General features: G+C 46.8%; 1 protein-coding gene across 7 annotated transcripts in view; it reads left to right on the top strand.

Moving 5' to 3' along the window:
- LOC118948728 (RNA-binding protein 47-like) overlaps window positions 1–14,461 on the top strand; it is a 55,495-nt gene that overhangs the window by 34,889 nt on the left and 6,145 nt on the right. For 4 of the 7 annotated variants that reach the window (XM_036973463.1, XM_036973466.1, XM_036973461.1 and 1 more), the window contains exons 2-4: window positions 5,539–6,406; window positions 8,782–9,130; window positions 13,523–13,546. In XM_036973463.1, coding sequence (XP_036829358.1) covers window positions 5,570–6,406; window positions 8,782–9,130; window positions 13,523–13,546 — 1,210 coding nt within the window. In that variant the 5' untranslated portion in view covers window positions 5,539–5,569. The remainder of the gene's footprint in view (window positions 1–5,538; window positions 6,407–8,781; window positions 9,131–13,522; window positions 13,547–14,461) is intronic. The other 3 variants (XM_036973467.1, XM_036973465.1, XM_036973464.1) reach the window with 1 other exon arrangement.

Below are 14,461 nucleotides of genomic sequence, written 5' to 3'. Positions count from 1 at the left end.
GACTGTAGTTACACATGATGGAAACAGGTTATTATGGACTGCAGTTACCCCTGTTGGAAACATGTTAATATGGACTGTAGTTACATAATGGAAACAGGTTATTATGGACTGTAGTTACATAATGGAAACAGGTTATTATGGACTGTAGTTACACCTGATGGAAACAGGTTATTATGGACTGTAGTTACACCTGATGGAAACAGGTTATTATGGACTGTAGTTACATAATGGAAACAGGTTATTATGGACTGTAGTTACACCTGATGGAAACAGGTTATTATGGACTGTAGTTACACCTGATGGAAACAGGTTATTATGGACTGTAGTTACACCTAATGGAAACAGGTTATTATGGACTGTAGTTACACCTAATGGAAACAGGTTATTATGGACTGTAGTTACATAATGGATACAGGTTATTATGGACTGTAGTTACATAATGGAAGCAGGTTATTATGGACTGTAGTTACACCTGATGGAAACAGGTTATTATGTACTGTAGTTACACCTGATGGAAACAGGTTATTATGGACTGTAGTTACACCTGATGGAAACAGGTTATTATGGACTGTAGTTACACCTGATGGAAACAGGTTATTATGGAATGTAGTTACACCTGATGGAAACAGGTTATTATGGACTGTAGTTACACCTGATGGAAACAGGTTATTATGGACTGTAGTTACATAATGGATACAGGTTATTATGGACTGTAGTTACATAATGGAAACAGGTTATTATGGACTGTAGTTACATAATGGAAACAGGTTATTATGGACTGTAGTTACACCTGATGGAAACAGGTTATTATGGACTGTAGTTACACCTGATGGAAACAGGTTATTATGGAATGTAGTTACACCTGATGGAAACAGGTTATTATGGACTGTAGTTACACCTGATGGAAACAGGTTATTATGGACTGTAGTTACACCTAATGGAAACAGGTTATTATGGTTATTCAGCTGTCCCCAAAGGAGAACCCTGTTAGGTTATTCAGCTGTCCCCATAGGAGAACCCTGTTAGATTGTTCAGCTGTCCCCATAGGAGAACCCTGTGAGGTTATTCAGCTGTCCCGAAAGGATAACCCTGTTAGGTTATTCAGCTGTCCCCATAGGAGAACCCTGTTAGGTTGTTCAGCTGTCCCCATAGGAGAACCCTGTATTCAGCTGTCCCCATAGGAAAACCCTGTTAGGTTGTTCAGCTGTCCCCATAGGAGAACCCTGTTAGGTTATTCAGCTGTCCCCATAGGAGAACCCTGTTAGGTTATTCAGCTGTCCCCATAGGAGAACCCTGTTAGGTTATTCAGCTGTCCACATAGGAGAACCCTGTTAGGTTGTTCAGCTGTCCCCATAGGAGAACCCTGTTAGGCTATTCAGCTGTCCCCATAGGAGAACCCTGTATTCAGCTGTCCCCATAGGAGAACCCTTTATTCAGCTGTCCCCATAGGAAAACCCTGTATTCAGCTGTCCCTATAGGAAAACCCTGTGTAGCTCACTCTCTCTCAGGGTGAGTTGACCCTGCTGTCCTCTTCTCTCAGGGTGAGGTGTGTGGGTCCTTGGATGGGCTTACAGGTGTGTGTGTGTTATTGGGTTTTGCCAAATGAGAGTGAGTTACCATGGTTGCGTGGCCGTGTAACAGTTTATACCTTTGTAAATGGTCCCTCCCTCTCTATCTCCCTCTCTACCTCCCTCTCTACCTCCCTCTCTACCTCACTCCCTCCCTCTCTACGCCCCTCTCTACCTCTCTACCTCCCTCTCTCTCTACCTCCCTCCCTCTCTACCTCCCTCCCTCTCTACCTCGCTACCTCCCTCCCTCTCTACCTCCCTCTCTCTCTACCTCCCTCACTCTCTCTCTACCTCCCTACCTCTCTACCTCCCTCCATCTCTACCTCCCTCTCTTTCTACCTTCCTCCCTCTCTCTCTACCTCCCTACCTCTCTACCTCCCTACCTCTCTACCTCCCTCTCTCTCTACCTCACTCCCTCCCTCTCTACCTCCCTCCCTCTCTACCTCCCTCTCTACCTCCCTCTCTACCTCATTCCCTCCCTCTCTACGCCCCTCTCTACCTCTCTACCTCCCTCTCTCTCTACCTCCCTCCCTCTCTACCTCCCTCCCTCTCTACCTCCCTCTCTCTCTACCTCGCTACCTCCCACCCTCTCTACCTCCCTCTCTCTACCTCCCTCTCTCTCTACCTTCCTCCCTCTCTCTCTACCTCCCTGCCTCTCTACCTCCCTCCATCTCTACCTCCCTCTATTTCTACCTTCCTCCCTCTCTCTCTACCTCCCTACCTCTCTACCTCCCTACCTCTCTACCTCCCTCTCTCTCTACCTTCCTCCCTCTCTCTCTACCTCCCTACCTCTCTACCTCCCTCCACCTCTACCTCCCTCTCTTTCTACCTTCCTCCCTCTCTCTACCTCCCTACCTCTCTACCTCCCTACCTCTACTTCCCTCCCTCTCTACTTCCCTCCCTCTCTACCTCCCTCTCTCTCTACCTCACTCCCTCCCTCTCTCTCTACCTCTCTCCCTCTCCACCTCCCTCCCTCTCTACCTCCCTCCCTACCTCTCTACCTCCCTCCCTCCCGCCCTCTCTACCTCCCTCCCTCCCTCTCTACATCTCTCCCCCCCTCCCTCTCTCCCTCCCTACCTCCCTCCCTCCCTCTCTACCTCCCTCCCTCCCTCTCTACCTCCTTCCCTCCCTCTCTACATCCCTCCCTCTCTACCTCCCTCCCTCCCTCCCTCTCTACCTCTATACCTCCCTCTCTACCTCCCTCCCTCCCACCCTCTCTACTTCCCTCCCTCCCTCTCTCCCTCCCTACCTCCCTCCCTCCCTCCTTCTCTACCTCTCTACCTCCCTCCCTCTCTACCAACCTCCCTCTCTACCTCTCTCCCTCCCTCCCTCTTCTACCTCTCTGCCCCCTCCCTCTCTACCCCCCTCCCTCCCTCCCTCTCTACCTCCCTCCCTCGCTCTCTACCTCCCTCCCTCTCTACCTCCCTCCCTCCCTCTATACCTCCCTCCCTCCCTCTCTACCTCTCTACCTCCCTCCCGCCCGCCCTCCCTCTCTACCTCTCTCCCTCCCTCTCTACCTCCCTCCCTCTCTACCTCTCTACCTCCCTCCCTCTCTACCCCCCTCCCTCCCTCTCTACCTCCCTCCCTCCCTCCCTCTCTACATCCCTCCCTCCCTCTCTACATCACTCCCTCCCTCCCTCCATCCCATCCAGCTACCCAATCATGTTTATTTGGCCTTGTTGATACCTGACCAGAGTGGGTTTGTACTAAATTCAACCCTATTCCCTATGGACCCTGGTCTAAAGTAGTGAACTACATAGAGAGTGGTGCCCTATTCCTTATGGACCCTGGTCTAAAGTAGTGAACTACATAGAGAGTGGTGCCCTATTCCCTATGGACCCTGGTCTAAGGTAGTGAACTACATAGGGCTAGGGTGTTGTTGAGGAGACTCTGAGTAATCTGAGTGTAGTGGTGTCTGATAGAGGAGACTCCCTACATGTAGTAATCTGAGTGTAGTGGTGTCTGATAGAGGAGACTCCCTACATGTAGTAATCTGAGTGTAGTGATGTCTGATAGAGGAGACACCCTACATGTAGTAATCTGAGTGTAGTGGTTTGTCTGATAGAGGAGACTCCCTCAGACACCACTACACTGAGGGTGTTGTTGTGTTACCAAGGAGTGTTGAGGATTTAAATCGTTTTCTGTTCATTGAGGGGGAGGAGTAAGAGGTTTATGTTCACACACACACACGACGGGCTGGTCAGTAACAGAGGATTTGTGATTGTTCTCTGTGACCCTTTGTCAACTGCTCCTGGTAGTCTAACACACACACACACACACACACACACACACACACACACACACACACACACACACAGCATGTGACCCAGGCGATGAACCTTGATCAGAGCTTTATGACCTCATTCTGTATCCTGGGGGTCAAAGGTCAAACAGCTCAGCAACACAGGACTGTAAAGCAGACAGATAAAGGATTGATCGAGATAGAGGAGGGGAGGGGAGAGGAGAGGAGAGGAGAGGAGAGGAGAGGAGAGGAGAGGAGAGGAGAGGAGAGGAGAGGAGAGGAGAGGAGAGGAGAGGAGAGGAGAGGAGAGGAGAGGAGAGGAGAGGAATGAAAGGAGGAAGTTCATTATTTTACTGTATCGTTCCTGGTTTTATGGATGCTGGGTTCTCATAGGACGGTGTATGTTGGTCATGTGACCCGTGTTGTGCTCTACTGTACGTAACTCATTAGCCAAAATATCACAACCTTTAGATTTCATAAGGCTGTGATGTTCTCTATTGTGACCCTAGTTCTAGTCTGGTTTTAGACTGGTTCTAGACTGGTTCTAGACTGGTTCTTAGACTGGTTCTAGACTGGTTCTAGACTGGTTCTAGTCTGGTTCTAGTCTGTTTTTTTGTCTGGTTTTAGACTGGTTCTAGACTGGTTCTAGTCTGGTTCTAGTCTGGTTTTTAGTCTGGTTTTAGTCTGGTTCTAGACTGGTTCTAGACTGGTTCTAGACTGGTTCTAGTCTGGTTCTAGACTGGTTCTAGTCTGGTTTTTAGTCTGGTTTTAGTCTGGTTCTAGACTGGTTCTAGACTGGTTCTAGTCTGGTTTTAGTCTGGTTCTAGACTGGTTCTAGTCTGGTTTTTAGTCTGGTTTTAGTATGGTTTTAGAATGGTTCTAGACTGGTTCTAGACTGGTTCTAGTCTGGTTTTAGTCTGGTTCTAGACTGGTTCTAGTCTGGTTCTAGTCTGTTTTTTTGTCTGGTTTTAGACTGGTTCTAGACTGGTTCTAGTCTGGTTCTAGTCTGGTTTTTAGTCTGGTTTTAGTCTGGTTCTAGACTGGTTCTAGACTGGTTCTAGACTGGTTTTTAGTCTGGTTTTAGTCTGGTTCTAGACTGGTTCTAGTCTGGTTCTAGTCTGTTTTTTTGTCTGGTTTTAGACTGGTTCTAGACTGGTTCTAGTCTGGTTCTAGTCTGGTTTTTAGTTTGGTTTTAGTCTGGTTCTAGACTGGTTCTAGACTGGTTCTAGACTGGTTCGAGACTGGTTCTAAGTCTGGTTTTAGACTGGTTCTAGACTGGTTCTAGACTGGTTTTAGACTGGTTCTAGACACGTAGATAAAACATCCAGTCTACTGGTCTTTTCCTCTACATCTGTTAGTTACCTATTCCACGATGTTCTAGCATCACTGATGTAGTTGGTTCTAGACTGGTTCTAGACTGGTTCTAGACTGGTAGATAAAACATCCAGTCTACTGGTCTTTTCCTCTACATCTGTTAGTTACCTATTCCACGATGTTCTAGCATCACTGATGTAGTTGGTTCTAGACTGGTTCTAGACAGGTAGATAAAACATCCAGTCTACTGGTCTTTTCCTCTACATCTGTTAGTTAGCTATTCCACGATGTTCTAGCATCACTGATGTAGTTGGTTCTCTGTCCATCAAATGTGACCCGATCCCTCGTTTAGCCAATAGAAAATAATGAATGTATCTTTTTCCCTCTCTCTCTCTCTCTCTCTCTCTCTCTCAGGCACCACATCTGATTGGATGGTTTAGTCAGAATGACAGCCGAAGATCCCGCCTCCTCCTCTTCAGCCATGAGTAATAACCCAGCGCCTTCCGGTTCCAACACCCCAGGCCCTTCCCATCACTCCCCGCACGGACCAATCACAGTGCCCGAGGGTGTGTCCGGGGCCCACAACGAAGCGGCCCTAGTGTCTCTGATGGAGCGTACGGGTTACGGCATGGTGCAGGAGAACGGTCAGAGGAAATACGGCCCTCCGCCGGGCTGGGAATCCGCCTCCCCGCCACGCGGCTGTGAGATCTTCGTGGGTAAGATCCCCCGGGACGTCTACGAAGACGAGCTGGTCCCGGTGTTCGAGTCGGCGGGTCAGATCTACGAGATGCGTCTGATGATGGACTTTGACGGTAAGAACCGCGGCTACGCCTTCGTCATGTACACACAGAAACACCAGGCGAAACGCGCCGTGCGGGAACTCAACAACTACGAGGTGCGTCCCGGACGCCTCCTAGGGGTCTGCTGCTCTGTGGACAACTGTCGCCTCTTCATCGGGGGCATCCCCAAAACCAAGAAGAGAGAGGAGATCCTGGAGGAGGTGTCCAAGGTGACGGAGGGCGTCCTGGACGTCATAGTGTACGCCAGCGCGGCGGACAAGATGAAGAACCGGGGCTTTGCCTTCGTGGAGTATGAGAGTCACCGTGCCGCGGCCATGGCGCGCAGGAAGCTGATGCCCGGCAGGATCCAGCTGTGGGGGCACCAGATCGCCGTGGACTGGGCGGAGCCGGAGATAGACGTGGACGAGGACGTCATGGAGACCGTGAAGATTCTATACGTCAGGAACCTGATGATGGAGACCAGCGAGGACACACTGCGACAGGTCGGATTGATTGGTTGATTTACTGATTGATTGGTTTAGTGACTGTTTGATTGATTGGTTGATTTACTGATTGATTGGTTGATTTACTGATTGATTGGTTGATTGGTTGATTTACTGATTGATTGGTTGATTGATTGATTTACTGATTGATTGGTTAATTTACTGATTGATTTGTTGATTGATTGATTTCCTGATTGGTTGGTTGATTTACTGATTGATTGGTTGATTTACTGATTGATTGGTTTAGTGACTGTTTGATTGGTTGATTGATTGGTTGATTTAATGATTTATTGATTGATTGACGGATTAGTTGATTGGTTGCTTGGTGTTTGGCCAGTGGAACCCAGGTTATATTAACATGTCACTGTGTTCTAGGTGTTTGGCCAGTAGAACCAGGGCTGTATTAACATGTCTCTGTGTTCTAGGTGTTTAGCCAGTGGAACCCAGGCTGTATTAACATGTCTCTGTGTTCTAGGTGTTTGGCCAGTGGAACCAGGGCTGTATTAACATGTCTCTGTGTTCTACGTGTTTGGCCAGTAGAACCAGGGCTGTATGAACATGTCTCTGTGTTCTAGGTGTTTGGCCAGTAGAACCAGGGCTGTATTAACATGTCTCTGTGTTCTAGGTGTTTGGCCAGTGGAACCCAGGCTGTATTAACATGTGTCTGTGTTCTAGGTGTTTGGCCAGTAGAACCCAGGCTGTATTAGCATGTCTCTGTGTTCTAGGTGTTTGGCCAGTGGAACCAGGGCTGTATTAACATGTCACTGTGTTCTAGGTGTTTGGCCAGTGGAACCCAGGCTGTATTAACATGTCTCTGTGTTCTAGGTGTTTGGCCAGTGGAACCAGGGCTGTATTAACATGTCTCTGTGTTCTAGGTGTTTGGCCAGTGGAACCAGGGCTGTATTAACATGTCTCTGTGTTCTAGGTGTTTGGCCAGTGGAACCAGGGCTGTATTAACATGTCTCTGTGTTCTAGGTGTTTGGCCAGTGGAACCCAGGCTATATTAACATGTCTCTGTGTTCTAGGTGTTTGGCCAGTGGAACACAGGCTGTATTAACATGTCTCTGTGTTCTAGGTGTTTGGCCAGTGGAACACAGGCTGTATTAACATGTCTCTGTGTTCTAGGTGTTTGGCCAGTGGAACCAGGGCTGTATTAACATGTCTCTGTGTTCTAGGTGTTTGGCCAGTGGAACCCAGGCTTTATTAACATGTCTCTGTGTTCTAGGTGTTTGGCCAGTTGAACCCAAGCTGTATTAACATGTCTCTGTGTTCTAGGTGTTTGGCCAGTGGAACCCAGGCTGTATTAACATGTCTCTGTGTTCTACGTGTTTGGCCAGTAGAACCAGGGCTGTATGAACATGTCTCTGTGTTCTAGGTGTTTGGCCAGTAGAACCAGGGCTGTATTAACATGTCTCTGTGTTCTAGGTGTTTGGCCAGTGGAACCCAGGCTGTATTAACATGTGTCTGTGTTCTAGGTGTTTGGCCAGTAGAACCCAGGCTGTATTAGCATGTCTCTGTGTTCTAGGTGTTTGGCCAGTGGAACCAGGGCTGTATTAACATGTCACTGTGTTCTAGGTGTTTGGCCAGTGGAACCCAGGCTGTATTAACATGTGTCTGTGTTCTAGGTGTTTGGCCAGTGGAACCAGGGCTGTATTAACATGTCTCTGTGTTCTAGGTGTTTGGCCAGTGGAACCAGGGCTGTATTAACATGTCTCTGTGTTCTAGGTGTTTGGCCAGTGGAACCAGGGCTGTATTAACATGTCTCTGTGTTCTAGGTGTTTGGCCAGTGGAACCCAGGCTATATTAACATGTCTCTGTGTTCTAGGTGTTTGGCCAGTGGAACACAGGCTGTATTAACATGTCTCTGTGTTCTAGGTGTTTGGCCAGTGGAACCAGGGCTGTATTAACATGTCTCTGTGTTCTAGGTGTTTGGCCAGTGGAACCCAGGCTGTATTAACATGTCTCTGTGTTCTAGGTGTTTGGCCAGTGGAACCAGGGCTGTATTAACATGTCTCTGTGTTCTAGGTGTTTGGCCAGTGGAACCAGGGCTGTATTAACATGTCTCTGTGTTCTAGGTGTTTGGCCAGTGGAACCAGGGCTGTATTAACATGTCTCTGTGTTCTAGGTGTTTGGCCAGTGGAACCAGGGCTGTATTAACATGTCTCTGTGTTCTAGGTGTTTGGCCAGTGGAACCAGGGCTGTATTAACATGTCTCTGTGTTCTAGGTGTTTGGCCAGTGGAACCAGGGCTGTATTAACATGTGTCTGTGTTCTAGGTGTTTGGCCAGTGGAACCCAGGCTCTATTAACATGTCTCTGTGTTCTAGGTGTTTGGCCAGTGGAACCCAGGCTGTATTAACATGTCTTTGTGTTCTAGGTGTTTGGCCAGTGGAACCAGGGCTGCGTGGAACGTGTCAAGAAGATCCGCGACTACGCCTTCGTCCACTTCTCGTCCCGTGACGATGCCGTGGTTGCCATGGACCACCTGAACGGGACGGAGGTGGAGGGGTCCTGTATCGAGGTCACCCTGGCTAAGCCTGTCGACAAGGAGCAGTACACGCGTTACCAGAAGGCATCTAAAGGGGGCGCTACAGCGGCCGCGGCCGTGGCAGCTCCGGAACCAGTCCAGCAGAACTACGTGTACCAGTGTGACCCCTACACCCTCACCTACTATGGGTACCCTTACAACACGCTGATCGGACCCAACAGGGACTACTTCATCAAAGGTTAGAGTCCTTTCCTTCTGGTTCTCTGTGGCTGCGTTTACACAGACAGTCACATTCTGATCTTAATAGAGTGTAGATTAGATAATAGATAATAGATTAGATAATAGTGTCTGTAGTGTCCTTTCCTTCTGGTTCTCTGTGGCTGCGTTTACACAGACAGTCACATTCTGATCTTGTTTGTTCTTTTCTAATTTTTTTTACACCAATCAGATCAGCTCTTTAGCTCGAAACTTGGGCTGCCTGTATAAACGTAGCCTTTTGCACTACAGACGTAACTGATGTGTAGATTAGATGGGGTGTGCTGTTGTAAATGTAACCAATGGTGAATCCACCTCATCGAATACATGTGATTAGTAGATGATCGTGATGAATATTGATATTGATGAATCTGATGAATAGGTGTTCTAAATGATTATTGATCATTTACTGGTTATAAATCACCGATCAGCATCGATAACTGTTAGAGAGGTAAAATGGGACGCTCCGCAATATGACGTCACAGGATACAGCGGGGTGACTTCCTGCTTAGCGACTACCGAGAACGACAATATTCCCAAGATGGCCACTGTTGTGTCTTCCTAGTTTCTTCCCTCCTTTGAGACATATAGAGTACCACAGTATGAGTCATGATACCCATAAAACCCCGCGGTCAAACAAGGAAATGGTTCCAATCATTTTTCCCCAAAGGGGATATTTTTTAGAAACACTTAAAATAAGGGCTGTTGTTTCGTGTCAGTTTACCCTGGTGTGACGTTTTGATAACTGTGTAAATCTTTTATTCATGTTTTTACCCCCCGCCCCACCCCCCCTCAAATTAAATGCTAATTAGCTGCTAATGTGGCTCCCGTAAAGAACTACAAATCTCTGGATTAACTATCTAATGTGGCTGCCGTAAAGAACTACAAATCTCTGGATTAACTATCTAATGTGGCTCTCGTAAAGAACTACAAATCTCTGGATTAACTATCTAATGTGGCTCTCGTAAAGAACTACAAATCTCTGGATTAACTATCTAATGTGGCTCTCGTAAAGAACTACAAATCTCTGGATTAACTATCTAATGTGGCTCTCGTAAAGAACTACAAATCTCTGGATTAACTATCTAATGTGGCTCTCGTAAAGAACTACAAATCTCTGGATTAACTATCTAATGTGGCTCTCGTAAAGAACTACAAATCTCTGGATTAACTATCTAATGTGGCTGCCGTAAAGAACTACAAATCTCTGGATTAACTATCTAATGTGGCTCTCGTAAATAACTACAAATCTCTGGATTAACTATCTAATGTGGCTCTCGTAAATAACTACAAATCTCTGGATTAACTATCTAATGTGGCTCTCGTAAAGAACTACAAATCTCTGGATTAACTATCTAATGTGGCTCTCGTAAAGAACTACAAATCTCTGGATTAACTATCTAATGTGGCTCTCGTAAAGAACTACAAATCTCTGGATTAACTATCTAATGTGGCTCTGGTAAAGAACTACAAATCTCTGGATTAACTATCTAATGTGGCTCTCGTAAAGAACTACAAATCTCTGGATTAACTATCTAATGTGGCTCTCGTAAAGAACTAGAAATCTCTGGATCAACTATCTAATGTGGCTCTCGTAAAGAACTACAAATCTCTGGATTAACTATCTAATGTGGCTCCCGTGAAGAACTAGGATCAATACCTGGTAGTAAAGGTGTCAGCTAGAGACCTGCAGGATCAATACCTGGTAGTAATGTTATCAGCTAGAGACCTGCAGGATCAATACCTGGTAGTAATGGTATCAGAGATGACCTGCAGGATCAATACCTGGTAGTAATGGTATCAGCTAGAGACCTGCAGGATCAATACCTGGTAGTAAAGGTATCAGAGATGACCTGTAGGATCAATACCTGGTAGTAAAGGTATCAGAGATGACCTGCAGGATCAATACCTGGTAGTAAAGGTATCAGAGATGACCTGCAGGATCAATACCTGGTAGTAATGGTATCAGAGATGACCTGCAGGATCAATACCTGGTAGTAAAGGTGTCAGCTAGAGACCTGCAGGATCAATACCTGGTAGTAAAGGTGTCAGCTAGAGACCTGCAGGATCAATACCTGGTAGTAATGGTATCAGCTAGAGACCTGCAGGATCAATACCTGGTAGTAATGGTATCAGAGATGACCTGTAGGATCAATACCTGGTAGTAAAGGAGTCAGAGATGACCTGCAGGATCAATACCTGGTAGTAATGGTATCAGAGATGACCTGCAGGATCAATACCTGGTAGTAAAGGTGTCAGAGATGACCTGCAGGATCAATACCTGGTAGTAAAGGTGTCAGAGATGACCTGTAGGATCAATACCTGGTAGTAATGGTATCAGAGATGACCTGCAGGATCAATACCTGGTAGTAAAGGTATCAGAGATGACCTGCAGGATCAATACCTGGTAGTAATGGTATCAGAGATGACCTGCAGGATCAATACCTGGTAGTAAAGGTATCAGAGATGACCTGCAGGATCAATACCTGGTAGTAATGGTATCAGAGATGACCTGCAGGATCAATACCTGGTAGTAATGGTATCAGAGATGACCTGCAGGATCAATACCTGGTAGTACAGGTATCAGAGATGACCTGCAGGATCAATACCTGGTAGTAAAGGTATCAGAGATGACCTGCAGGATCAATACCTGGTAGTAAAGGTATCAGAGATGACCTGTAGGATCAATACCTGGTAGTAAAGGTGTCAGCTAGAGACCTGCAGGATCAATACCTGATAGTAAAGGTGTCAGCTAGAGACCTGCAGGATCAATACCTGGTAGTAAAGGTGTCAGCTAGAGACCTGCAGGATCAATACCTGGTAGTACAGGTATCAGAGATGACCTGCAGGATCAATACCTGGTAGTAAAGGTGTCAGCTAGAGACCTGCAGGATCAATACCTGGTAGTAAAGGTGTCAGCTAGAGACCTGCAGGATCAATACCTGGTAGTAAAGGTGTCAGCTAGAGACCTGCAGGATCAATACCTGGTAGGAAAGGTGTCAGCTAGAGACCTGCAGGATCAATACCTGGTAGTAAAGGTGTCAGCTAGAGACCTGCAGGATCAATACCTGGTAGGAAAGGTGTCAGCTAGAGACCTGCAGGATCTTGCAGGGATTTGTAGTTTTGCATGATGTCTACATTGATGCTAATTAGCATGTTCAAATCTGAGAGTAAATAGAGCCGAATATATTGATAAAAGTCTACCTTGTCATAGAGAGATTTACAGGGTCATCAAAACACCACGGCAGGTTAAACCTACACAAAACACCACGGCAGGTTAAACTACACAAAACACCATGGCAGGTTAAACACAAAACACCACGGCAGGTTAAACACAAAACACCACGGCAGGTTAAACCTACACAAAACACCACGGCAGGTTAAACACAAAACACCACGGCAGGTTAAACACAAAACACCACGGCAGGTTAAACACAAAACACCACGGCAGGTTAAACCTACACAAAACACCACGGCAGGTTAAACCTACACAAAACACCACGGCAGGTTAAACTACACAAAACACCACGGCAGGTTAAACACAAAACACCACGGCAGGTTAAACACAAAACACCACGGCAGGTTAAACCTACACAAAACACCACGGCAGGTTAAACCTACACAAAACACCACGGCAGGTTAAACCTACACAAAACACCACGGCAGGTTAAACTACACAAAACACCACGGCAGGTTAAACACAAAACACCACGGCAGGTTAAACCTACACAAAACACCAAGGCAGGTTAAACCTACACAAAACACCACGGCAGGTTAAACTACACAAAACACCACGGCAGGTTAAACCTACACAAAACACCACGGCAGGTTAAACCTACACAAAACACAGCCCTTATTTGAATTGTTTCTAAAATCCCTTATTGGAAAATGAATGGTGGAAAAAACAAAGATTGGAATCATTTCCTTATTTGACCGCTAGGTCTTATGGGTATTATGACACCTCCACTGTGGGACTCTATACCTGCATTGAGAGGATCCCCTAGTGGCTGTCTGGAGTATTGGCAGATTAGGATTCTGCTGTCCTTCACTGTCTCTAAGCAGGAAGCGTCTCTCTGTAAGTAACCTCTGAGGACGACATATTGCAGAGTGTCCCCCTTTTAAGTGCTGAGCCCGTCCCCTGTGATGAGTGATGCTGGCAGGTGTCTGGGTGGCAGCTCAACTAATCTGTGTCCTAAGTAGCACTCTATTCCATTTGCAGGGCACTACTATCGACCAGAGCCCTATTGGCTCTAACCCTATGGGCCCTTGTCAGAAGTAGTGCCCTACATAGGGGACAGGGTTCCATTTGGGCCGATTCCAACTAATCCGTCCAGACGTTGACTGTAATCACTGTGTTCTGGTTTTCTCTCCAAAGGAGGCCCAATGATACAGACCAATGGTAATCTATTCCATCCTTATTGGCTACTCCTTTACACTCGCTTATCCAATGAAACATCAACTTCCTGGTCATGTGACCAACTCCTCTCTCTGGGTTTCTATAACAACTTCCCCTTGTTCCATCACCTCTTTAGTTCGCTAGTAGACAGACAAACTATCAGACCCCACGATGTCTCCCACACTCCTTGACAACTTCAGTTACTAGATGTTCTACCAGTGTTGGAATCAGACAAACTGTCAGACCTCACGATGTCTCCCACACTCCTTGACAACTTCAGTTACTAGATGTTCTACCAGTGTTGGAATCAGACAAACTGTCAGACCCCACGATGTCTCCCACACTCCTTGACAACTTCAACTACTAGATGTTCTACCAGTGTTGGAATCAGACAAACTGTCAGACCCCACGATGTCTCCCACACTCCTTGACAACTTCAGTTACTAGATGTTCTACCAGTGTTGGAATCACACAAACTAATGACTAGATAAACATAGACAATGTACAGTATATATATATTTTTGCACCTCTGACAAAACGTGTAAAATGACGCCCCATAGCAGCCCCCCCCCCCCCCCCCCCCCAACAACGGCTTCACACTTTGACGGGAAATGTCCAAACTGGACATTGGGACGTCCCAACTCTCGGACATCACCCCATTGGATTTGTTTAGGGTAGGGTAGGGGTTTAGGGTAGGGGTTTAGGGTAGGGTAGGGTAGGGTAGGGGTTTAGGGTAGGGGTTTAGGGTTTAGGGTAGGGGTTTAGGGTAGGGTAGGGGTTAGGGTAGGGGTTTAGGGTTTAGGGTAGGGTAGGGGTTTAGGGTAGGGGTTTATGGTAGGGGTTTAGGGTAGGGGTTAGGGTAGGGGTTTAGGGTGCGGTAGGGGTTTAGGGTAGGGGTTTAGGGTAGGGGTTTAGGGT

Source organism: Oncorhynchus mykiss, unplaced genomic scaffold, assembly GCF_013265735.2.
Source record: "Oncorhynchus mykiss isolate Arlee unplaced genomic scaffold, USDA_OmykA_1.1 un_scaffold_251, whole genome shotgun sequence".
Taxonomy (NCBI): Eukaryota; Metazoa; Chordata; class Actinopteri; order Salmoniformes; family Salmonidae; genus Oncorhynchus; species Oncorhynchus mykiss.
The sequence above is the reverse complement of the archived record's forward strand: the minus strand, read 5'-3'. Positions and strand labels throughout refer to the sequence as shown.